This window comes from Anabrus simplex, chromosome 5, assembly GCF_040414725.1.
Source record: "Anabrus simplex isolate iqAnaSimp1 chromosome 5, ASM4041472v1, whole genome shotgun sequence".
NCBI lineage: Eukaryota > Metazoa > Arthropoda > Insecta > Orthoptera > Tettigoniidae > Anabrus > Anabrus simplex.
In genome coordinates, this window is record NC_090269.1 from 306,350,669 (window position 1) to 306,375,500 (window position 24,832).

At 41.5% G+C, this 24,832-nt stretch overlaps 1 protein-coding gene across 1 annotated transcript; it reads left to right on the plus strand.

Moving 5' to 3' along the window:
* The first annotated feature begins 17,029 nt into the window (after positions 1–17,029).
* LOC137500921 (lysozyme C, milk isozyme-like) lies at positions 17,030–22,157 on the plus strand. The gene is made up of 2 exons (XM_068227637.1): positions 17,030–17,462; positions 22,046–22,157. Exon 1 carries the CDS (start codon positions 17,061–17,063, stop codon positions 17,457–17,459), a length of 399 nt encoding a protein of 132 aa, XP_068083738.1. The 5' UTR covers positions 17,030–17,060; the 3' UTR covers positions 17,460–17,462; positions 22,046–22,157.
* The last annotated feature ends 2,675 nt before the right edge of the window (positions 22,158–24,832 follow it).

Below are 24,832 nucleotides of genomic sequence, written 5' to 3' on the forward strand. Positions count from 1 at the left end.
CAATTATGATTAAAATTCCCGACCCTGCCGGGAATCGAACCCGGGATCCCTGTGACGAAAGGCCAGCACGCTAACCATTTAGCCATGGAACCGGAGTGTGGTGTAGTGGCTGGCGTAATTAACTGCCACCCCGCGGAGGCCCGGGTTCGATTCCCGGCTCTGTCAAGAAATTTGAAAAGTACTAGGGCTGGAACAGGGTCCACTCAGCCTCGGGAGGTCAACTGAGTAGAGGTGGGTTCGATTCCAACCTCAGCCATTCTGGAAGTGGTTTTCCGTGGTTTCCCCACTTCTCTTCCAGGCAAATGCCGGGATGGTACCTAACTTAAGGCCACGGCCACTTCCTTCCCTGTCCCATCCAATCTTCCCATCCCTCCACAAGGCCCCTGTTCAGCAAGCAGGTGAGGCCGCCTGGGTGAGGTACTGGTCATTCTCCCCAGTTTTATCCCCCGACCCAAAGTCTGAAGCTCCAGGACACTGCCCTTGAGGCGGTAGATGTGGGATCCCTCGCTGAGTCCGAGGGAAAAACCGACCCTGGAGGGTAAACAGATTAAGAAGCAGAAGAAGAATATTATTTAAGCTTTCGATGACAATGGGGTGAACAAACGTCTCCGTAAGATAACCAATCTAATATGCCATATTAACATTAATTCTGTCCGGCTCCATGGCTAAATGGTTAGAGTGCTGGCCTTTGGACACAGGAGTCCCAGGTTCGATTCCCGGCGGGGTCGGGAATTTTAACCACAATTGGTTAATTTTGCTGCTACGTGGCCTGGGTGTATGTGCCGTCTTCATAATCATTTCATCCTCATTTTTTTTTTTTTTTTGCTATTTGTTTTACGTCGCACCGACACAGATAGGTCTTTGGCGACGATGGGATAGGAAAGGCCTAGGAAGTGGAAGGAAGCGGCCGTGGCCTTAATTAAGGTACAGCCCCGGCATTTGCCTGGTGTGAAAATGGGAAACCGCGGAAAACCATCTTCAGGGCTGCCGACAGTGGGGCTCGAACCCACTATCTCCCGATTACTGGATACTGCCCGCACTTAAGCGACTGCAGCTATCGAGCTCGGTTTTCATCCTCATTACGATGCGTAGGTCGCCTACGGGCGTCAAATCAAAAGACCTGCATCTGGCGAGCCGAACTTGTCCTTGGACACCCCCGCCACTAAAAGTCATACTCCATTTCATTCCAACATTAATTCTTTCTGAGTCTGTAGAAGATCTGGAGAAACTGCTGAATGGTATGGACACAGTATTGATGAAGGAGCACAAGATGGAAATAAATAAATTCATAACAAATGTAATGGGGTGCAGTCGAATGAAGTCTGGTGATGCAGGAAATATTAGATTAGGAAATGAAGTCTTAAAGGAAGTAGATTAATATTTTTACTTGGGTAGTAAAATAACTAACGATGGCAGAAGTAATGAGGACATAAAATGCAGACTAGCACAAGCAAGGAAGAGCTTTCTTAAGAAAAGAAATTTACTCACTTCGAACATTGATATAGGAATTAGAAAGACGTTTTTGAAGAATTTCGTCTGGAGTGTGGCATATATGGAAGTGAAACATGGACGATAACGAGCTCAGAAAGAAAGAGAATAGAAGCTTTTGAAATGTGGTGTTACAGAAGAATGCTGAAGGTGAGATGGGTAGATCAAATCACACCGGGCGAGTTGGCCGTGCGGTTAGGAGCGCGGAGCTGTGAGCTTGCATCCGGGAGATAGTGGGTTCGAGCCCCACTATCGGCAGCCCTGGAGATGGTTTTCCGTGTTTTCCACATTTTCACACCAGGCGAATGCTGGGGCTGTTCCTTAATTGAGGCCACGGCCGCTTCCTTCCCACTCCTAGTCCTTTCCTATCCCATCGTCGCCATAAGACCTATCTGTGTCGGCGCGACGTAAAGCGAGCTGCAAAAAAAAAAAAAAAAAAAAAAAAAAAAGAAAGATCGAATCACAAATTTCCGGCTCTGTGGTTAGTGTGATTAGTTGTCTCCCGGGTTCGATTACCGGCTCTGCCACAACATTTGAAAAGTGGTACGAGGGCTGGAACGGGGTTCTCTGAGCCTCGGGAGATCAACTGAGTAGAGGGGGTTCGATTACCATCTCAGCCATCCTGGAAGTGGTTTCCCGTGGTTTCTCACTTCTCCTCCAGACAAATGCCGGGATGGTACCTAACTTAAGGCCACGGCCGCTTCCTTCCCTCTTCCTTGTTTATCCTTTCCAATCCTCCCATACCCCTGTCCAGCAGAGCAGGTGAGGCCACCTAGGTGAGGTACTGGTCCTCCTCCCCATTTGTATCCCCGACCCGAAGTCGGAATCTCCAGGTCACTGCCCTTGAGGCGGTAGAGGTGGGATCCCTCGCTGAGTCCGAAGGAAAAACCAACCCTGGAGAGTAAACAGATAAAGAAGGAGGAGAATCACAAATGAGGTCATATTGAATAGAGTTGGTGAGAGATCGATTTGGCGACGTTTGACCAGAAGAAGAAACAGAATAATGGGGCACATTTTGAGACACCCAGGTCTTGTTCAGTCAGTTTTCAGGGAAGTGTAGGCGGTAGAAACTGCAGATTAGAGTAGATGTAGGATGTATTAGTTACGAAGAAATGAAAAAAGTTAGTACAGTATAGGGTAGTATGGAGGGCTGCATCAAACCAGTCTATGGACTGATGACCCAAACTACAACATTGACAAAAAAGAGCCCGTACTTTTTATTTTTGAAATGTAATCCATTTCCTTGCTTATAATCTGTCTATTGAGTTATTATCCCGAAGGCTGGTTGAACTCTATTTCTACCAAAGATTTTACAGTTATATGAAAAAGAAGAAGAAGAAAACTCCTCACAAACTGATGGGGACTGTAACCAATAATACTAGCCAAGATGAGGGGCAGTGTGGTTTGCCATTGTCTTCCTCACCGAGGCAGAAAGTGCTATTGCAACAGAACTGGTCCTATGAGTAACTTCGCTCACAGCATGTAGCTGGACGTACGGTACTTGTCGAGCTGTGAATGTCATTATTCGCTTCTCTTAGTCGCAGTAGGATCATTGAATTATAAACTTAATAGACTAATCATTTGTGAGAATTCGGTTACGTAAGATCCACATAAGATTATTATTCCAATGCAGAATAAAATTAAAGCTTTCACTTTATTTAACAAAAATAAAAATTCCTTATGCTTTCAAACGCATTTGAAATACCCACATGTCATACGTACCGTAATAAATGCACAATCACTAGAGCTGCTAATACGTTACCAATGAATTTTAGTTTAACAGAAAAAGTAGAGAGAAATAAGAATATTGATAAAATGTTGTTGTCCTTAATGATCTTCTGAGATTAAAATATGAGTTATATGGAAAATGAGCTTCTGAATCTGCTGCTTTTGAAACGAAATATTCTGTTTTTATTATCGTCAGAGTTAGCACAGTAGCGTAGCCAGGATCGGCCGATGGAGGAGTTATAGTTACAACATTATGATAGTATAATGAAGTCTTTAGAGAGCCCTAGACCAAAATAAATCTATGTTCTATAAATGAAAAAAGTGGTGAAAATGGGTAATTACAATTTGAATTGATTATTGATAGCCTGTAATACAGAAGAGTTTCGATGGATCAAGAATTGTTCGAAGGGAATTCATCATCTTCCCATTGTCTCGATCGATGAAAATTTTCCTCTATTATTCATCGTCCGTTTATTTTATAAGAGAAATTCAAATCGTTCACAAAAATAGTTACCCAGGTAGCAATCGTGTAGGCGTACCTTCTAGCTAATAAGAACAAAATTGTGTTTAGTAGCCCATTACAATAATCTATGTATAATAATATGACTGTAATTCATTAGGGACACAGAATTTACAACTGTAACATGATTCCACTCTTCTTTTAGCGTATGCCTTTTAGTCGGATGATGGAAGCCTTTACCTTCCACCCCTCCAAGGGGCTTCATGGCCTGTACGGAGATGACTTGCTCTTTGCTTTTGCTTTGTATGGCTTTTGGTGCCGAGAGTGTCCGAGGACAAGTTCAGCTTGCCAATTCTGTAGCTGCTTTTTCCGGTACACCCCTTGGGGGTGAGCTACGTCAGGATGTTGCCTGTGAGTGTAGACGAACGAGCTAGAAACGAGAAGAAAGCGGGGGCCGTGGCCTCGAGAATGATGCAATCTCGGCATTTGCCCGGAATTGAAATGGGAAACCACGGCAAACCATTTCGAGGATGACCGGCAGGGAATTCGAACCACCAGTCTCCCGAGTACAGAGCTAGCAACCATGACTGGTCGTGCCGAAACGTACTGAGCTAACCTGTTTGGTGTGATATCACTGAAGTGACAAATATATCATAGCAACCTCAGAATATGATCCACATTCTTTCGTACAGTTCTTCCCCGTCGTTTCTTAGAAACATTTAATAGACATTAAATAGACATTAGATAGGATTCCCTTGCACCTAACGGGTGAAGCAACACGTTGTATGTTTTCCCCATCCGAGCCATTTCGCAAAGGAATGACCTGAAATACACATCTTAGTTCGTCAACCGCATTCTTCCCTGGAAAATTATTCGTCAAAATGCCAATTCTCCAAAGACATGTGTTATGTCTTCATGAATACAAATTTCCTAAATATTCTATATGTGACCGTATCCTTAATGAAGGTACATACCTGGTGTGAAAATGGGAAAACACAGAAAACCATCTTCAGAACTGCCGACGGTGGGGGTCGAATCCACTACCTCCCGAATGTAATCTCATAGCTGCGCGCCCCTAACTCGCTTGGATTATTATTATTATTATTATTATTATTATTATTATTATTATTATTATTAAACTCTCTTAATACTAATATTAATAGAATGAAGTCATTGAACAATGAAGGAAAAGAAGAGCCCTGAAAAGCTTAGTAATGGAAGTCTGCAGATTTCGTAAATGGGTAGGAGTGGGTTGTGCTCATGAGTTCATGTGAATTAACCGATAAGGTCGGGAAATACCTTGAGCGCGGATGACACACAGCACGTTAAGTAGGTTATTGTCCGAGGGGAGACAGTTCGAAAAATAGCATATTTGTAAACTGTCGGCGAAAGAAAGAAAAGCGTAACACTTGGTTGTTTTCAAATAACATGAATTAAATAAACCCAAAGTTAAGTAATAAAATACAATAAATCTTCTTCTTCACCACGTTCTCTTTCCTCTTTTCCTTCAGATGAATATAAGAGTAGAGATGATGGAACAGGAATTGGTTCTGTCCGCTCATTTACATTTCAAATTACTGTATCATGACTTTTGAAATAAAGCCCTGCTGTGGTATTATCGCAGTGAATGTTTGAAAATAACGACGACAGTCGCCAGACATCACATTATCGTGCATAGCATTTCAGTACCATTATGGTAGGCATTTTAGAAGCTAAAATTTAGTAACATTTTTTCCCCCTGTGGGTGGGGGCGGTAGAATAGCACCCACGGTATCCCCTATATGTCGTAAGAGACGACTAAAGGAGTTCTCAGAAGCTCTCAACTTGGGAGCGTGGGTTGGCGTCCACGGGGTCCTTAGCTGAGTGCTGACATTGCTTCCACTTACTTGTTGCAGACTCCTCTCCTATCCGACCTCCCTTGGTCAACACTCGTCCTTTTCCGACCCCGACGGTATTAAGTTTACGAATCCTAGGGAGTCTTTTATTTTCACGTCCTCCGTGGCTCTTGTCTCTCTTCGGCCGAAGCCTTCATATTTTGAAGTGTCGGACCGCTTCCATTTTTCCCTCTGATTAATGTTAATAGAGGATGGTTGCCCAGTTGAAATTCATCTGAAAACAATAAAAACCACCACCACTAAGTAAAATTTGATGTTATTGTGAAAATTGTTATCTATATTTTTACAATAATAGACTTTGAGTCCGGCTCCATGGCTAAATGGTTAGCGTGCTGGCCTTTGTTCACAGGGTCCCGGGTTCGATTCCCGGCGGGGTCGGGAATTTTCACCATCATTGGTTAATTTCGTTGGCACGGGGGCTGGGTGTATGTGTTGTCTTCATCATCATTTCATCCTCATCACGACGCGCAGGTCGCCTACGGGAGTCAAATCAAAAAAGACCTGCACCTGGCGAGCCGAACTCGTCCTGGGATCTCCCGGCACTAAAAGCCATACGCCTTATTTATATAGATAATAGACTTTGAGTAGGTTCATGATTAATAGGTTCAACATAGCATTTAGGGCTAACAATTTTACTATAACTTCTTGAAAGAAACATTTACAATGAATGTGACTGATCTCGATTCTCTTTTTCCAACGTTGCACTCATACATGTTTTCAATTATTATATGTGATGATTGTTGCTTTAACAGGCCTAACATCCAGGTCATCGACCCGTTCGGCTAATATATGCTAAAACTGGGAATATAGCGCCAGTGACATTAATTATGGTACAATCCAGGAATTTGTCTGGTGTGAAAATACAGGTGCAAATGGTGGGTTTCGAACTCACCGTCTCCGAAATACAACATTGGATCTATTGATTTTACGTCGCAGTGATTCAGACAGGTCTTACAGCGACGATGTGATTGAACAGGACTAGGACTTTAAAGGGAGCGACCGTGGATTTAATTAAGGTACAGTCCCAGAATTTACCTGGTCTGAAAATGGGAAACCATTAAAACCATCCTTAAGGCTCCCGACAAGGAGGTTCGAACCAACCATGTCCTGAATGCAAACTAACAGCTACATGGTACAAAACACGAAGCCAATTCCCCCAGTCAACTCATTCTGTACCTAGATCCTGAAATATATGTAGAGGCATGGTATTTTCGCATTAACGATAAACGCGACAACAAATATTTTGAAGCGATTTTGAAATATCTTAACGAATCATATGATTCTGGTTAAGAAATTAGTGGTTTTTGCGAAATAAAGTGGGAAGGCCAGTTTAAAGCGAAATATACTTATTTTGCAGTAAGTGCGAAATTGCTGCGAAATTCGCGGAAAAAAACGATCTAGGAATTATATTCCAACATGAGGTGTGTGAAGGGAAACAGTAGACAATAAGGATTTCTCATTTCGACAGAAGTATCGCTTCTAGGAAATCCTTTAAAGATATGGCCATATAAGGTGAAAGCTAGGGCCATGTAGGCTGAAAGGGTAATTTGTGATGACTATAATCTTGATTAGGGCTAATCAATGAATGATTATCAATATTGTTTCTCATTATTTATCGACCTTTCAGATAAATAATTCGCAAATCTCGCGAATTATTTTATGAATAATTTTAGGAAGTGATTAACGTGAAATTAAAGCAGTGGGGTTAGCCCTATTTCGCGAAATAACGCGAAAAATTGATTCCTTTGTGGAAAATCGAACAAAAATTAATGTGGGAAAACAATTCCCCTAAATATATGTAATATCTTGTAATGTAATAAAACTTGTATTAGTTATTAAGACAATACTATATTATCATATCATATTCTGAAAGTAGTCGGATTTTTGAAGGGTGGGAAAAAGTAAATTCCTCCACGTCGTACGATATCGACATGTAAGTTACTGTACAAAATCTCTGGTGATACATTTGGTGACAAAATTCATTAAAACTCAGCCACAGACGCCCAAAAGCAATTCGGTTTACTCATCCGTCTAGTAGGCCTAGAGTAAAACGGAACGTTCAAATTGACGAGCAGACAACCAGAATGTGTCAAATGATAATGTCTGCACTCGGTAGCTGAGGTATTTTTTTTGCCAGTGGCTTTACGTCGCACCGACACAGATAAGTCTTATGGCGACGATGGGATAGGAAAGGCTTAGGAGTTGGAAGGAAGCGGCCGTGGCCTTAATTAAGGTACAGCCCCAGCATTTGCCTGGTGTGAAAATGGGAAACCACGGAAAACCATTTTCAGGGCTGCCGATAGTGGGATTCGAACCTACTCTCTCCCGGATGCAAGCTCACAGCCGCACGCCTCTACGCGCACGACCAACTCGCCCGGTAGCTGAGGTATTATTATTGTACCGGGCGGTACACCTCCACGCCGCTAACTTAAAAGTTGCGCCAGTTGAAACTCCTCTGCTGGAGGAAGTCTGAACTTTATTGACGGTATTAATTTTCAAGTTTCTCAGAAGATGTCACTACCTGGAAATTTTAGAGTTTTTGAACTGTGTCATTTTCGAAGTATTTTGTTTTGCTTGTAGTAAGAAGTGTGAACTTTCTCTTCTAGAGGACACTACTGAAGATCAACAATAGTGCACCCTAGTGCGGAGTGAAAGAACTGGTTTTTTTTTTGGAGAAATTTTTATTTCAAAAGTTTGTTTCTTGTTAAATTTCTTTCTGTTACTGTTTAAGTTGGCTGTATACCCCTCTCCTTCCCCTTGTTTTGTACTTAACCAATCCCGAATTTCTTTTATTAATTTCTGACCAATCCGAGGTATCTTCCCCCAACTTGAATATGTTGCTGTATCCTACCCAATAAAGAGTTTGTGGGAGGGTGTTTTCATTCCCCTAACGCCTCGAACCTTCCGCGAGAGGATATAAACTGCTGATTTTAGGGTCTCCGGGCCACTTCTGTTCCATCTTTCAGTGTGTAAAGTACATAGCAGGGGGCGGGAAGCGCCTCTTTCTTCGGCGACAGTCAACAACCAGGTAATGGCCGATTAATTACTTCTTTTCTTGCTTGCTCAGCAGTTTAACTCTCGGGGCGGGTCCGAAGTTTTTCCATTATGTAACCTTCCCTAAAATGTAAAGGAACTTGTATCTGTTCCATCTTTTAAACTGCATATCGGGATAGAGAGTGCGTAACCCTCTCGAGTTCCCAATCATATTGTTTTGAGGTGAACTTATTTTTCTCAACCTATTCTTAGTTAACGTAAAATAAATTGTTCTTTTCTAAAGTCACCTCTGTAGTATGGGATTAGCCCTTGCATTAGTGGCCTAGAGCCAGATTAGGTTTTTAAAAACAAAGTGTATTAGGAGTGCAGATCGCCTCCTCTCAAATTGTTATTTTGGAGGTCATGTAATTACCCCTTTTTCATTTAATAGACCTCAGTAGGTTGGGTATTTTACCCCTGTGTCTATGTCCAGTGAGGACAACTTGAAGGTGGAGTTTGGTGTGGCCTTTGAGAGGCTTAGAGTTGAGAGCGAGTGGCTCTTTTTTCGAAAATTGAGTGTTGTATACCTCGTGGAGGCTTTTCAGTGTAATTTGGAGCAAATGTTCCTGAACATGAATGGGGTTTTCTGCCCCTCTGGTAAAACTTATTTTGAAGTAAGGTTGGGCTGATTGCCCACGAATTGTGAAGCAAGGGCGCTGAGCCCAAATCTAGTAAATATTGTACCTACATTTTGTTGACTTGCTACTCTGTACCTGCAATGCTTGTTATTTCTTCATTTTAAAAAGAAAATATAACCTTGTTTAAATTTTACATTAGCTTTGATTCCGTAGTTTGAGACCCGTTCACGCCCGCACCTTCTTTCACCTCTACCTACCACTAAAACCCGGTAACAAGTGGTAGCAGAGCGTGGTTGAATGGGTCTCAATTTAGCCCCTTTTGACGGCTAAACATTGTTTTGTTCCGAACTCTAACAATTTTCTCAGTTGCTGGAATTTTTTGATTTTTTTTTCAAAATTGTTCTGTCATCATACCCGGCCCTCGCGATGTTCTCCATCTTAACTATTTGCGCAAGGAGGAGTTAATCTATGAATTGACTATTAGAAATGTGCAATCTGGAGGCACGGTTGCGATAGACACAAACAAGATTAGAGAGTCCCTTGAGTTGCCTATTTCCTTCCCCACCTTGGGAGAGAAAGAAATTGACGACTCTCTTTCCACGATCGTCGAGAATATTACTGGGCTAGCCTCTGTAGTTAGTTTTTTTGATGAAAATGATCCTTCTCCTAATCAAATTAAGCGTGTGCAAGCCAGGCTATATCATTTCTCAAATAGAGTTAACGATCTGTTGTCTCTAAAGCTGAATGACGTTTAGAAGAAGGAAGCTAGTACGCTGCTTGAAAATATTTCGGAATTGTCTAGCAAGGTCACTCAATTGTTAACGGGGGAGGTTCCTCCCAAAAGCGATCTACCCACCACAGTGAACGTAGGTAGTGAGGAAGAGCCTCCTAAGGGAGAAGCAAATAGGAAAACCATTGCTGCTCAAACAACCTCTGCCCCATTGGACGAGTCTGAACGCCGTAACTCATTAAATAATGTACGTTCTGAATTAACTTCCTTGCCATTGAAACCTTTACCTACTAGGTCACCAGGGTTTAGCAGCTTGCCTCATCCATTGGCAATGTTGCTCAGAGGTATCTCTAAGTTTTCCGTTAATACCACCAGTGACGTAATTTCATTTTTAAGATTTCTAGTTGAATTTCAGGATCATGCCCTTGTGTTTTCTCTTTCTCCATGTCAAATTTTGCAAATTATCTATCCTTATGCAATTGGTATTCTCTCTGACAAAATAGTAAGAGCCATAGCTGAACAGTCATCTATTGAAGATTTTCATGCACACTTGCTTGCAAATTTTATTCCCGCCCGCGCGAGGTCATCTCTGATTCAGAAGTACTATTACCGTGTACAACGCTTGGATGAAAACTTGGCTGATTTCATACAGGACATTAAGTTTGATACTAGGGTGTTTGCTCTTCACTTCCCTGAGGATCAGATTGTACAAGCCATTGTGGAAGGTATCTCACCACCCTATAGGTCATATTTGTGTTTCGCGGCGTGCCCGCAAACTTTCTCTGAACTTGAAGCATTGGCCGTCTCAGCGGAAGGAGTTAGATACGCCGATTCTTTGCGTGTCGCGAAAGAACCCCCTCCTTCTTTTAGTAATCCTCGGCCTCCACCTCGCCGACCAGTCAATTCCCGTAAATGTTATGCTTGCGGGTCGCCTGACCATCTTCGCAATAAGTGTCCACTGATCAAGTCGAGTGGGACAAGGAATGGGGCTGGTTCATCACAAGGCTGTTTTAAATGTGGGGCTTTCTCACATATCGCCAAGAATTGCCCAAACTCAAATAGCACCCCCTCCTGCTCAACTTCTGGTGCAAATTCCACCAATGCCAATAATAAAATGTGACTAGCGGCTTCGGCTGAGTCGACTAATTCTGCTTCCCAAGGCTCAGCCCCTGACAAAAAGGTCGTGAATTCAGGGAACGTTCAGTCTTCAAATTCATCTTTTGAATGCCCTAAAGAATGTCTTAGGATTGCGGCGGATACCCCCGTACCTGTTCCTTTTCTTAAGATTGAGTTAAATAACGAGCCTATAACAGCTCTATTAGATTCAGGCAGTGTTTGTTCAATTATTTCGGACCTATGGTATTCAAAATTTAAGTCTGTTTGTAAATTACCTGACTATGATTCATCTCCTGTTCAATATGTTTCGGCTAATTCATCCCCATTAGAAATTCTAGGTTCTGTAAATGCCAAAATTCGTATTTTTATATTTACATGGAAAATCAAACTGTTTGTGGCTAAGCACTTGTCTTGCCCCATCATACTGGGAGCGGACTTCATTTCTCACACTGGTCTTGTGCTCGATCTCCAGAGTAGGTCGTGCACATTCAAGTTTGCGTCCAATTGTAAAATTCCCTTGTTAAAGTGTAATTCTGTATCATGTTCATCTATTTCGCCTACCCAGGATGAGATGTTGTTAGACCTTAGACATCTACCTGAGGAGCAGGCTGATAGTATTCGTAAATTATGTCAGTCATTTCCAGAGGTGTTCTCTGATACTCTTGGTGTTACTGACCTTATTGAATACAAAATTGAGGTCACGGATTCGATTCCTGTCCGTTTTCCACCATATAGGCTATCTCCACCTAAAATGAAGGCATTGAAAGAAATCATCGATCAAATGTTGAAGGATGGTATTATTAGGCCCTCTAAGTCGGCGTATTCTTCGCCTATTTTTCTAGTCCCGAAACCCCAAGGAGGCTTCAGGCCTGTCATCGATTATAGGGCTCTCAATCGGAAGGTGGTGTTACAATCTGTGCCCCTTCCCGACCTTCATTCTTGTTTTTCATGGTTCCGTAAGGCCAAGTTCTTTACTATCTTGGACCTGAATCAGGCCTATAATCAAATTCCCCTTGCCGAAGAGTCTAAACACCTCACAGCGTTTGCCACGGACTGGAACTTATACGAATACAACCGCGTGCCTTTCGGGCTCCCCACGGGAGCAGCTGTACTCACTAGGCTACTAGATAGGGTCTTCTCCGACATCAAATTTGAGTACTTATATCACTACTTGGATGATGTCGTCGTATTTTCAGAGACTTTTGAAGAACATCTAGATCATCTGCGAGAAGTTCTCGATCGCCTTCGTAAGGCTGGGTTAACTGTCAAGTTGTCCAAGGTTGCCTTTGCTAAGCCCTCTATGTCATTCCTAGGGCATATTGTGTCACCTGATGGTGTAGCAGTCGATCATTCTAGAACACAGGCCATCCGTGATTTTAAACCTCCCAAGGACATTAAAGGTATCGCCAGGTTCATAGGTATGGTGAATTTCTTCAGGAAGTTTATTCCTAACTTCGCTAATAGAGCGGCACCCTTAAACCTTCTTCGTAGGAAAGGCATCAAATTCGAGTGGGGACCTTCTCAACAAGCCGCTTTTGAAGATCTTAAATTAGCTCTCTGTAATGCCCCTGTACTTGCTATGCCTGATTTCTCGAAGAAATTCATCGTCCAAACCGACACGTCGTCGTCAGCAGTAGCGGCAGTCCTTCTTCAAGAGACTGAACTAGGGAGGCGACCCATCGCCTATGCATCTAGGACTCTATCGGCTCAAGAAGCCAAGTATTCCATCTATGAGCTCGAAGGTTTGGCAGTCTTATTCGCCTTAGAAAAGTTCCGTCTCTATCTGGAACACGTCAAATTTGACCTGGAGACAGATAATCAAGCCTTAAGCTGGGTCTTAGGTAGGCCGCGTCGTATTGGTCGTATAGCCCGTTGGGCCATCCGTATTTCTGCCTTCCAATTCGATGTCCGGCATATCAGAGGTACCGAAAATGTTGTTGCTGATGGACTCAGCCGTATGTTTTCCAACGACGTCGAGACCCATGAACCGGTCGATAGTTCATCACCTTCCGAGTCCATACTATCTGATGTTAATGCCATCTTAACAGATGTTCCCATGCTCTTTAGGGATATCGAGAAATACCAACGTGAAGATCCGACGCTGGCTCCGATAATGGAAACCCTTTCTTCTGGGGAACATGTCGTCCCTTATGTTCTGAGGAATGGTGTTCTATGTTGCCCTTCGAGGCATGATAAGATGATGAAAGTTGTCGTTCCAGCTGTTTTTGTACCTATGATCTTCAAGTATTATCATGAGACCCCATTAGGAGGGCATCTTGGTATCTTTAAAACTCGTGAGAAGATTCGTGAAATGTTCATCTGGAAGGGTATGGACGGTGAAATCCGTGAACTAGTAAAAGCTTGTAAATCTTGTTTGCTCAGTAAACCCACCATGTCCACCAAGGTAGGCCTTTTGTCTTCGCATCAAGCGTCGCGTCCCATGGAACGCTTGTATATTGATTATGTAGGACCCTTCCCCCAGTCAAAGGGAAATGCCAACAAGTTTATCTTTGTATGCGTAGATGGCTTTACTAGATTTTCCTGGTTATTTCCGACTAAGCTGGCTACCGCTCAGTCTACCATTACTTGCTTAAATTCTATTTTTGCCTCTTTTGGTCCGTGCCAATATATTGTGTCTGATAATGCTAAGGCGTTCACATCTAATCTTTTTCGTAAATTCTGTTTCGACTTGTCCATCTCTCATGTAACTACTTCTGCTTATTACCCTCAACCATCTCTGGCTGAACGGGTTAACCGTAATCTCTGGTCCGCGCTTATTGCCTATCATCATGAAGATCATTCCAGGTGGGATACGTCCCTGCATTGGTTAGCTTTTGCTTTGAATTCGGCGGTTCATGAATCACATAAATTTACTCCAGCCTCTTTGATGTTCAAGTTTGTTCCCAACACGCCGCTCTCTAACCTCTGGTCTCTGAGTGACATTCTACCCGAGACAATAGATCCGGACAACATTAAAGATCTTTGGAAGAAAGCTAAAGCCAATCTTAAAGTGTCTCATGAAAAGGTTAGGGAAAAGTATGATCGTGGACGGAGACCCACCCCTTTGAAGGTAGGTGACCAAGTTATGGTCAAGAACTTTGTTCCCGCGGGCAAGCTTGCCCCCAGATTTCATGGGCCTTGTATCATTCTCGATTTTCTTACGCCGGTTACGTTGTTATTAAGTAATCCAGCCACCGAGAGGATATTTAGGGTTCACCTGTCACAGGTGAAACCAGTGTAAATTTTGTGTCAACTTGCTTCATATAATTTGAAAGGAATATGAAGGTTATATTTTTTTTTGAGTTTCACTTTTAAGGCTTTCTGCCCCTTCTATAAAATTTAGTTTCATATGTAAGTATTTTTGTAAACCCTCCCCGCACCGTTAAACTGCCATTCTGTCCTTACCACGGCCATTACCATGCCCCCGTCTCCTGCTATACACACTGTGGCTTACTTATATTAAATGCCATGGATATCTGCACGCCGCTGGCCCCTCAACCTCTCCACCAAGCCTGTGCCCTCAAAAAATGATGATGGTCCAACAATTCTGCCGCCTAGTTTTAATGTTTCAGTGCCCCCGCAGCCGCGTGGCGCCGTGCCGCGACTGGGCTAGAGGAAGGGCCCCCTCGACCCCAGCGAGGACGACATGTGCACGGCGAGCCGGAGCTCTCCTCCCGGCCAAGGCTGATGTGCGGCGCACGACCTGCTACTTGCCCGCAGCCTGTATATGTTCACCGCGGGCGCGGCGTGCTTCAACACCACTGCTCCCCTCATAGTGCGGGCGAGCGGTATCTCAGGGTACTTGAGGGGTCCGAGCGGCCTCCTTTGGACGCAAGCTGCAACGGCCGGTCTGGCCATACAACTTAATCAACATCAACTACATGAACAGTTACTATAAGCAATGACTATACTTGGGAATTCAACAGCAATATTTGGTGGACCTTGCAAAAATTTTCTTCACTTTCAAGTATTAAAAGTTTATCTTCTGAATTCCACTTCTACAACCATAAAGACTTTACTTCACCTGCAACAACAAAATTTTGAAACTGAATCAAACCACATTAAGAGAATCTTATAAATTTTTCGGCAATTAATCTCCATATCTACATCAAAACTTGGACCTTGTTTTCAAACAAATTTCATGTGTCACCCCTGGAGGAACTTTTGGGGGGGGGAGGTCTGTACCGGGCGGTACACCTCCACGCCGCTAATTTAAAAGTTGCGCCAGTTGAAACTCCTCTGCTGGAGGAAGTCTGAACTTTATTGACGGTATTAATTTTCAAGTTTCTCAGAAGATGTCACTACCTGGAAATTTTAGAGTTTTTGAACTGTGTCATTTTCGACGTATTTTGTTTTGCTTGTAGTAAGAAGTGTGAACTTTCTCTTCTAGAGGACACTACTGAAGATCAACAATAGTGCACCCTAGTGCGGAGTGAAAGAACTGGTTTTTTTTTTGGAGAAATTTTTATTTCAAAAGTTTGTTTCTTGTTAAATTTCTTTCTGTTACTGTTTAAGTTGGCTGTATACCCCTCTCCTTCCCCTTGTTTTGTACTTAACCAATCCCGAATTTCTTTTATTAATTTCTGACCAATCCGAGGTATCTTCCCCCAACTTGAATATGTTGCTGTACCCTACCCAATAAAGAGTTTGTGGGAGGGTGTTTTCATTCCCCTAACGCCTCGAACCTTCCGCGAGAGGATATAAACTGCTGATTTTAGGGTCTCCGGGCCACTTCTGTTCCATCTTTCAGTGTGTAAAGTACATAGCAGGGGGCGGGAAGCGCCTCTTTCTTCGGCGACAGTCAACAACCAGGTAATGGCCGATTAATTACTTCTTTTCTTGCTTGCTCAGCAGTTTAACTCTCGGGGCGGGTCCGAAGTTTTTCCATTATGTAACCTTCCCTAAAATGTAAAGGAACTTGTATCTATTCCATCTTTTAAACTGCATATCGGGATAGAGAGTGCTTAACCCTCTCGAGTTCCCAATCATATTGTTTTGAGGTGAACTTATTTTTCTCAACCTATTCTTAGTTAACGTAAAATAAATTGTTCTTTTCTAAAGTCACCTCTGTAGTATGGGATTAGCCCTTGCATTAGTGGCCTAGAGCCAGATTAGGTTTTTAAAAACAAAGTGTATTAGGAGTGCAGATCGCCTCCTCTCAAATTGTTATTTTGGAGGTCATGTAATTACCCCTTTTTCATTTAATAGACCTCAGTAGGTTGGGTATTTTACCCCTGTGTCTATGTCCAGTGAGGACAACTTGAAGGTGGAGTTTGGTGTGGCCTTTGAGAGGCTTAGAGTTGAGAGCGAGTGGCTCTTTTTTCGAAAATTGAGTGTTGTATACCTCGTGGAGGCTTTTCAGTGTAATTTGGAGCAAATGTTCCTGAACATGAATGGGGTTTTCTGCCCCTCTGGTAAAACTTATTTTGAAGTAAGGTTGGGCTGATTGCCCACGAATTGTGAAGCAAGGGCGCTGAGCCCAAATCTAGTAAATATTGTACCTACATTTTGTTGACTTGCTACTCTGTACCTGCAATGCTTGTTATTTCTTCATTTTAAAAAGAAAATATAACCTTGTTTAAATTTTACATTAACTTTGATTCCGTAGTTTGAGACCCGTTCACGCCCGCACCTTCTTTCACCTCTACCTACCACTAAAACCCGGTAACAATTATTATTATTATTATTATTATTATTATTATTATTATTATTATTATTATTATTCTATAAGCATATAATAAGTATACAAGGAACATAATACTGTTCAGAAGTTGGAATATTTGGACGAAGCATCCTGTGTCATTGCGAGTGTCACAACAGTCTTTCCTTATCAGAAAGAGGAAGACGTCTTGAGCCAATCACAGGCAATAGCTCTGTCCTTCCCCGACCTAATGAAAGGGTAAATACACTGGGTGATTCATAGGGTATATGGGTATAAATTCAGCGGATAGGTTTGGGATCGCCACTTTAAAATCAAGTCTTCCTTGAATACCATGGCTGTGAGGACCATCCTACTTCTGGCTGTCACCGTAATGGTGGCGCAGGCGAAGATTTACGAGAGGTGTGAGCTGGCCAGGGAACTGAGGAATCGCGGAATCCCAGGTGATCAGCTGGCTACGTGGGTGTGCATTGCCAACTTCGAGTCCTCCTTCAACACCAATGCACTGGGCACTAAGAATGCGGACGGCAGCAAGGACCACGGCTTGTTCCAGATCAGCGACCTGTGGTGGTGTACTCCAGGACCTCGCAATGGTTGTAACATCAAGTGTTCTCAGTTCCACAATGACGACATCTCTGACGATCTGAGATGCGCTCAGAAGATCTACGAAGAACGTAAACGTCTGTTCGGAGACGGTTTCACTGCATGGACAGTGTACCAGCCCAACTGCTCTGGAAGGAAAGCTGCACGGTTCGTGAATGGATGCTTTTGAGACGTGAGTTACCACTTCTATTAAAGAACAGTGATTTCTAGGAACTGTAACACATTCTTTCAATTTAATAAAATTCGTTTTACACATCATGTTTAACGATTACTATGTGATCAGCTCCTAGATTCCACTCATTATTCTTCTGAAATCATTTTTTTTTTTCTGCACTGGGTCTTCTTAAACTACCGATCTTCATTGCTATTACAATTACTGTTTTCTTGTGTAGCATCAACACCGTAATTATGGTGCCATGTTCGTTTATACATTCCTCTCTTTTAATACCATTTTAATAGTTTACATTTAGAGCTTCCCAGGGCACTTTGACAGACATTCATCTCACATCCACTGAAGCCTCCCGTGGATTTCCAATCTGGATATTTGTTTGTAACTAATATTCCGATCGTGTGATCTTTCCGTCTTAATTATTCTTCTATTTCTACCGCTTTTGCCACATCTGTGGGATCACGGGTGTGAACTGCGTCACACATGTGGATTTGGCCCTGTTTTTCGCCCAGATGCCCTTACTGACGCTTATGCTATATGGAGGAATGTAGTCACTATTGCTTGTTTCTCTGCTAGTTGGTAGTGTAGTGTGTTGTCTGGATATGCGACAAACAAAAATACACACACAGTCCCCGAGCGAGAAGAATTAATCAGATGCGATTAAAATCCGGGACCCTCTGAACCTAAGGCCTCAACGCCGACCATTCAGCCAAGGAGTCGGACTTGTGATCTCTCAGTATCTCTCTTTTGTGATGTACATAACTTGTATATAACTTTGCATTATCATACGCTAAATAAATAAATACATACATAGATGAACATAAACAAACAACAGCTTCTTCAACATACTTCGAAGTATTATATTCGTGCGGTCATCTGTATGAAAAATTCATGCCATAAAAAAATATTTAACTGGGCTGAATGGAACGCACAGATCAATCAAGATAGAGGAATCAGAAATTTCACCACTCATACTATTCATAAGTCAACGTCACCCTTTGCGTTAACATTCATATCAATGCGTTATGTCTTGGAGTCGTTGATAGTATAATTAAGATTTCGTGGTCCAGTGCTTGGATGACAGCGTTCTCTATTTGTTATGAACGTGACATTTCTACAATTGCATTTTACTGGGTGGAGAGGGTCTCCTAATTCTTGCGAGGCTGTCTTCTACTTCCAATGAATTTTAATCTCATTTGAATTTGATGGTAATGCTATATTGTTAGCCGGCCCCGTGGTGTAGGGGTAGCGTGCCTGGTTCGTACCCGGAGGCCCCGGGTTCGATTCCCGGCCAGGCCAAAGATTTTTACCTGGACCTGAGTGCTGGTTCGAGGTCCTCTCAGTCTACGTGATTAGAATTGAGGAGCTATCTGGCGGTGAGATAGCGGCCCCTGTCTCGAAAGCTAAGAATAACGGCCGAGAGGATTCGTCGTGCTGACCACACGACACCTCGTAATCTGCAGGCCTTCGAGCTGAGCAGCGGTCGCTTGGTAGGCCAAGGTCCTTCAAGGGCTGTAGTGCCATGGGGTTTGTTGTTTGTTTGCTATTTTGTTAACACATCCATCATGTTCTAGGAAGAGAGCAGTTTTTGTGTTTTATAGCACGGGCAGCTTGGTCCTGATGTGTCCCTTTCACCCCTAGCCGGTTCGCTCAATGCATAGCGCTTTCATGAAGTGTTCTTTAGTCTCTCTTGAAGGCTCTATGGTTGTGAATGACCACTTTAGGTCTCATATTTCTTGAATGGCTTGGCCTTCCCGTAAACTTTATCTAGTAAGTACTGCAGCTCCCGAAAGACTGTGAGTTTAAACTTGGGTCCTATAACTAAATGAGTGCTGTACTTGTAATTTCTTTGAATGTTATTCTCAGTGTGGTGGCGTATTACAGATAATCAATAATATCAACGCAAACCTTAAGAGAAATTCTTTCCGACAAAGCTGACTGTTTAGAATTGCCCGGTCTCATCCTTATTTTCATGTTCCACGCGTAGGCTCACGCCAGCACGTCCCTAACTCTAGAACTATACATGACAATAACGCGAAAGTAATTATTTTTCATTTTACAATTCAGTCATTGCTAAATATATTTATACCGAGCTCGATAGCTGCAGTCGCTTAAGTGCGGCCAGTATCCAGTATTCGGGAGATAGTAGGTTCGAACCCCACTGTCGGCAGCCCTGAAAATGGTTTTCCGTCGTTTCCCATTTTCACACCAGGCAAAGGCTGGGGCTGTACCTTAATTAAGGCCACGGCCGCTTCCTGCGCAGTCCTAGCCCTTTCCTGTCCCATCGTCGCCATAAGACCTATCTGTGTCGGTGCGACGTAAAGCAACTAGCAATATATATATTTATTCTCTAGCCTTGACACATTTAACACAAATCTTAAGATGTATGCTTGTAAATTATAAGAAAAAGATTCCATCTCGCTATATATGGAAGATCATTGCGTCCACTTATTTTCTGTTTTTATTTCTTTAATTTTAGGTCATTTTCCTAATTTAATAAAGTTAATTGTACTGTGTAGAAATCTTATGACTTTTTCATATTTTGTGCTTTGATATTTCTCATATTTAATTTTTTGGTCTTTTTTGTGTCAAGAAGGTACTTTAATAGACATTTATGCCTGTGTACTTTTCATTTTAAATAAATAAATAAATAAATAAATAAATAAATAAATAAATAAATAAATAAATAAATAAATAAATAAATAAATAAATAAATAACCAACGTCCAGGTTTAGATAAGGCTCTTGATTATTATTATTATTATTATTATTATTATTATTATTATTATTATTATTATTATTATTATTATTATTATTATTAGATAGCAATCGAAGTGTGGGTCCACGTGAAAAATCCTATCTGTACAGGTTCACGTTCGCTTTTTGTAGATCTTGTTTTGTAATTTTTGAGCAAGAGTCATGGGGTTCAGGGGTAGTGCACCTGGCTCAGAATGGATTTCTACCTCAATTCAGAATTTTAATCTTGGACCATTGGCTAGAATGAGGTGCATTCAAACTCGTGATGCCAACCGAGGAGCTGTACAATGTGCGAGACTGTGTAGCCTACCTGGTAATATGGCTGAGGATGTTGCCATCCCGACCAGCTAGCGCTAGAAAGTCTACAGGCTATGTGGGCAGCATACAGCCGTGGCTTCCCATCAGCTCATCAGGTTCAACAGTCCACAAAACCCCTGTCAGGAAGCAGCAACTTACTTTCCTGATTATTATTTTCCTAAAGGTAAAATCAGGGAGGATATTGCTAGTTATTCGCCTTTCTTGCTTAGAGCACGAATGAGCTAAGCCAGTCCAGCCGGGTGGTTCCCGAATGGACCCGCAAATACTTCTTAAATAGCTTTAGACAAGGTAGAAGTTTTGGGAGGTGTAGGAAAAGCGTGTTTGAAATAAATGCTGAAATCCACGCAGAAATTTGTGGTTCATGTACTTCAATCTCCGGCACGACAATAATCTTCTCTGTCATTCACACTATTCTCTTTCTAGCACTCGCACTCTCTTCCTCTCTCCAAACCTACCTGGAATCAAGTCTCTATTTCGTTAGCACTTAAAAAAAAGACGACGCTTTTGCGAATATATTTTACGTATGCTTGTAACAGTAACAGCCTAAAATGTGCGTTTTATACAGGTAGACACAGTGTTTGTGTTCTCTACGAAAGTAACTTTTCAAATCTTCCATTTGAAAAATTCTTGAAATCGAGGCCCTGGGAATGCCTCTTTCACTTCTGAATATTTCACAGAACTAATTTTGTAAAGTGGTGAGGAAGCAGAAGTGGCGTAAATTAAGGCACAGCCCCAGCATTTGCATGATGTGAAAATGGGAAACTACGGAAAACCATCTTCAGGGCTCGCGACAGTGGGGTTCGAATCCACAATCTCCCGAATGCAAGCTCACGGCCATCTAGCACGGTAAATCGTTTTGTAGAGTACTGGTAATTAAGCCTCAAATTTATTTTCACATTAAATATTCAGTTGCAACATCATTGACTTCTCCATTCCTGGATTAAGTGAGTGTTTACTTTATCTTTATGGTCTCATTTTGTTTTTATTTTATCTCGGAGGTTAATAACCATTGGAAAGACATGCTATATAAATGTTATATATTTTAAATGTCCGGCCTTCGGTTTTGAGGGTCCCGGATTCGATTCCCGGCCGGGTCGGCGATTTTAACCTTCATTGGTTAATTCTGATGACTCGGGGGCTGGGTGTTTGTACTGTCCCCAACATTCCTGCATCTCACACACCACACATAACACTATCCTCCACCAAAATAACACGCAGTTACCTACAAATGGCAGATGCCGCCCACCCTCATCGGAGGGTCTGCCTTACAAGGGCTGCACCCGGCTAGAAATAGCCACACGAAATTAATTATATATTTTAAATTAAATATGTGAATCCCCATCACCAAACTTTGTGAACCAACATTGGCAACAGTCATCCCAATAGAACGGGGTCCTTGACGGATTGTATATGCCAAGGATTTTTACTATTGTTTCACGATCGTGTTACTTGTATTTAATTTTGTACTGCTGTGTTAAATGTCTAATTACTTTGTTCCATTCTCTGATGCAGGATTACACTTCATAGAAGGCAAGTTGACTACTCCCGGCGCTTAGCAGCTGTGTTAACCTCATTTCCAAGACTGTCATTCAGAACTGCACTATCATTTTTGTAAAACTCCTAGTATATTTATTACAGTATAATAAACGTTGTTATGTTACTGTAAACATATTGTAGTCTCATTTTTGCCTCATTCCTGTAGTACGTGATTTTCGCACTTCCTGAAAATATTATATAGAACAATAGGAAATGCAATTAACGCACATTTTTTGTTTCAGTGTGGCATAATAACTGTATTTGGCCAGCTTCATTTATATTCAAGAAAGTAGCATTGATAATTTTAATGCCATTTTTAGAAATTGAAACGAAATGTGTTAAAAATCCCCCATTTAATGCATCTACTGTTCTTTATTTTAAGAGCTATTTTATTTATTTTGATAAACATTTTACAATAAGTACCTATCAAGCAATATCCGTTGATCTAGTACACCATATTATTACTAATTTATAATTCATTTATAATGTATTTACAATTAATTAAGTAAGAAATTAACCAATTTTAATTCATTCATTCATTATACGTGGGTTATTAATGCTATAGGTACTAAAATAATATACTAACTACTTTTGACGGTATTTGGAGACGTCGGGATGCCGAACTTTTGTCCCGCAAGAGTTTTTCATATGCCAGTAAATCGACCGACACGAGGCTGAGGTGTTTGAGCACTTTCAAATACCACCGGGCTGAGGCAGGATGGAACCAGCCTTGTTGGCTAGCGCCTCAATCGTCTGAGCCACTCAGCCTGGCGGTACTAAAATATAATGACTTATCTATTACCAATTATCACGTGTCACTGTGGTGTTTGGCAGTGTGGTATGTAAACGAAGAGGTAGAAATGGTTATACAATTCCATTCCGTTGAATTATATTTGTATTACAAACGATATATGAAGACTGGAAATATTTTTCATGTTAAAAAGCCGCCACTGAAAAGTAAGGTTTTTAACCAATAACCAGAAATATAGCATATAACGACCGTACCTAGTGAAAAGTTTGTGAGTGAATATATTTCGAGACCTGCATTTGTCAAATTAGAGTTAGTATTCTTCTTCTCTATTTTTTCGAAGTCAGAAGAGGTGGACGATGCAATGTATTTATTGTGAATACTATTATAATAGCAGAAATTACTCGACAGGAATTTCTATCTCCAGTATTCGAGTAATGCTGAATACAATAAGAAGTAGATATAACTGTCAGCTTGCATTCACATTTATTTTTAACTACGACAAAAACAGCTTCATGATCACTAATACCATCTATTACTTCAGTTTCTCCATAGAGCTCATCTGGTCTTATCAGCACCACATCCAGGATATTTTTCCTTCTGGTTGGTTCCATCACTTTCTGAATCAGCTGTCCTTCCCATATTAACTTATTTGCCATTTGTTGATCATGCTTCCTGTCGTTCGCATTTCCTTCCCAATTGACATCTGGTAAATTCAGATCTCCCGCAACAATCACATGTCTTTCCTTGTCGTTTCCTACATAGCTGATAATCTTATCAAATAATTCTGAATCCGTGTCAGTGCTACCCTTTCCCGGTCTGTGCACTCCAAATATATCAAGTTGCCTATCATCTTTAGAAATGAGCCTAACACCTAGAATTTCATGTGTCTCATCTTTAACTTTTTCGTAGCTTACAAATTTTTCTTTCACCAGAATGAATACTCCCCCTCCCACTATTAAGCCACGACCACTTGCTTCCCACTCCCAGCCCTTTCCTGTCCCATCGTCTCCATAAAAACTATCTGTGTCGGTGTGACGTAAGGCCAATAGAAAACTTTTTTTTTTCATCACATGCATTTTTTGGCTAGTTAATGCAGGAAGGTTCAATTAGATCTTACTTTTAACTTTTGAACTGTATTTCGAGAGCAATGCGTTTTAAGGAAAACAATGTATGGCAAACAGAGATATTAGTTACATTTTATTTAGCGAAAGTTTTAAAAGTCAACTCAAGTTTTTAAAACGGGAACCCCAGTTTGTTTTATCAGACATTTGTTTAATGCACAAAAGTATTGTCTGAAACACGTTTCCTTAAATCAACGGTTATTTTATCTTTAAGTTGAAAACTTTATTGCAGCCGAATACTTTGAAATACTAAGATTTTATTCGTTTGCATTAAAGGACATTGACCTAGTTTAAACACAGAAGTTAGGGTTCTTTTGTTTACATTCTTCACAAACTATGTAGGATGAAGTCAGAAGCTAGTACCTACTAAAATACTCTAACGAGGGGATATTCAGTTGCTCATCATGGTGTACACTTTACAAGACAGAGTTGAAATTATTTTCGTTAACGAATCAACGTGCAGGAGAAATAGCTCGCATTTTCAACAAAGGAAGTACGTTTGGTTGAGGAACTTACGGGATTGGACAAGACTAGATTCGATTAGACTGATGAGGACAGCCGAATATTGTACAGACTTAACAGTGATTGTGGCCAGCCTTCAGTAATGGAGAAGATATTACAAGAAGAAGAAGAAGAAGCTTCTGTACCTTGAGAACTGCACGTATTGAATTCATCGAAATTTCGATGTAAGAAAATGCTAGCAAAAACATATCCTAACACTTCAGCCGTTGTGATCAGTAGCGTAGCAAGGATATGCCGATTGTGCTGGGTTATAGTTACAAAATGCTGATAGAACGTAATGAAGGTACTTATGCGTGTGTGGTGCGCGCATGCAAGGCTTGTCGTTATAAGGACACTATTACAGGTGAATTATGTTAATGTTCAGATTGC

Excerpts from the sequence above, each read along its gene's own strand:
- LOC137500921 (XM_068227637.1), top strand. The coding sequence starts at position 17,061 with ATGGTGGCGCAGGCGAAGATTTACGAGAGGTGTGAGCTGGCCAGGGAA.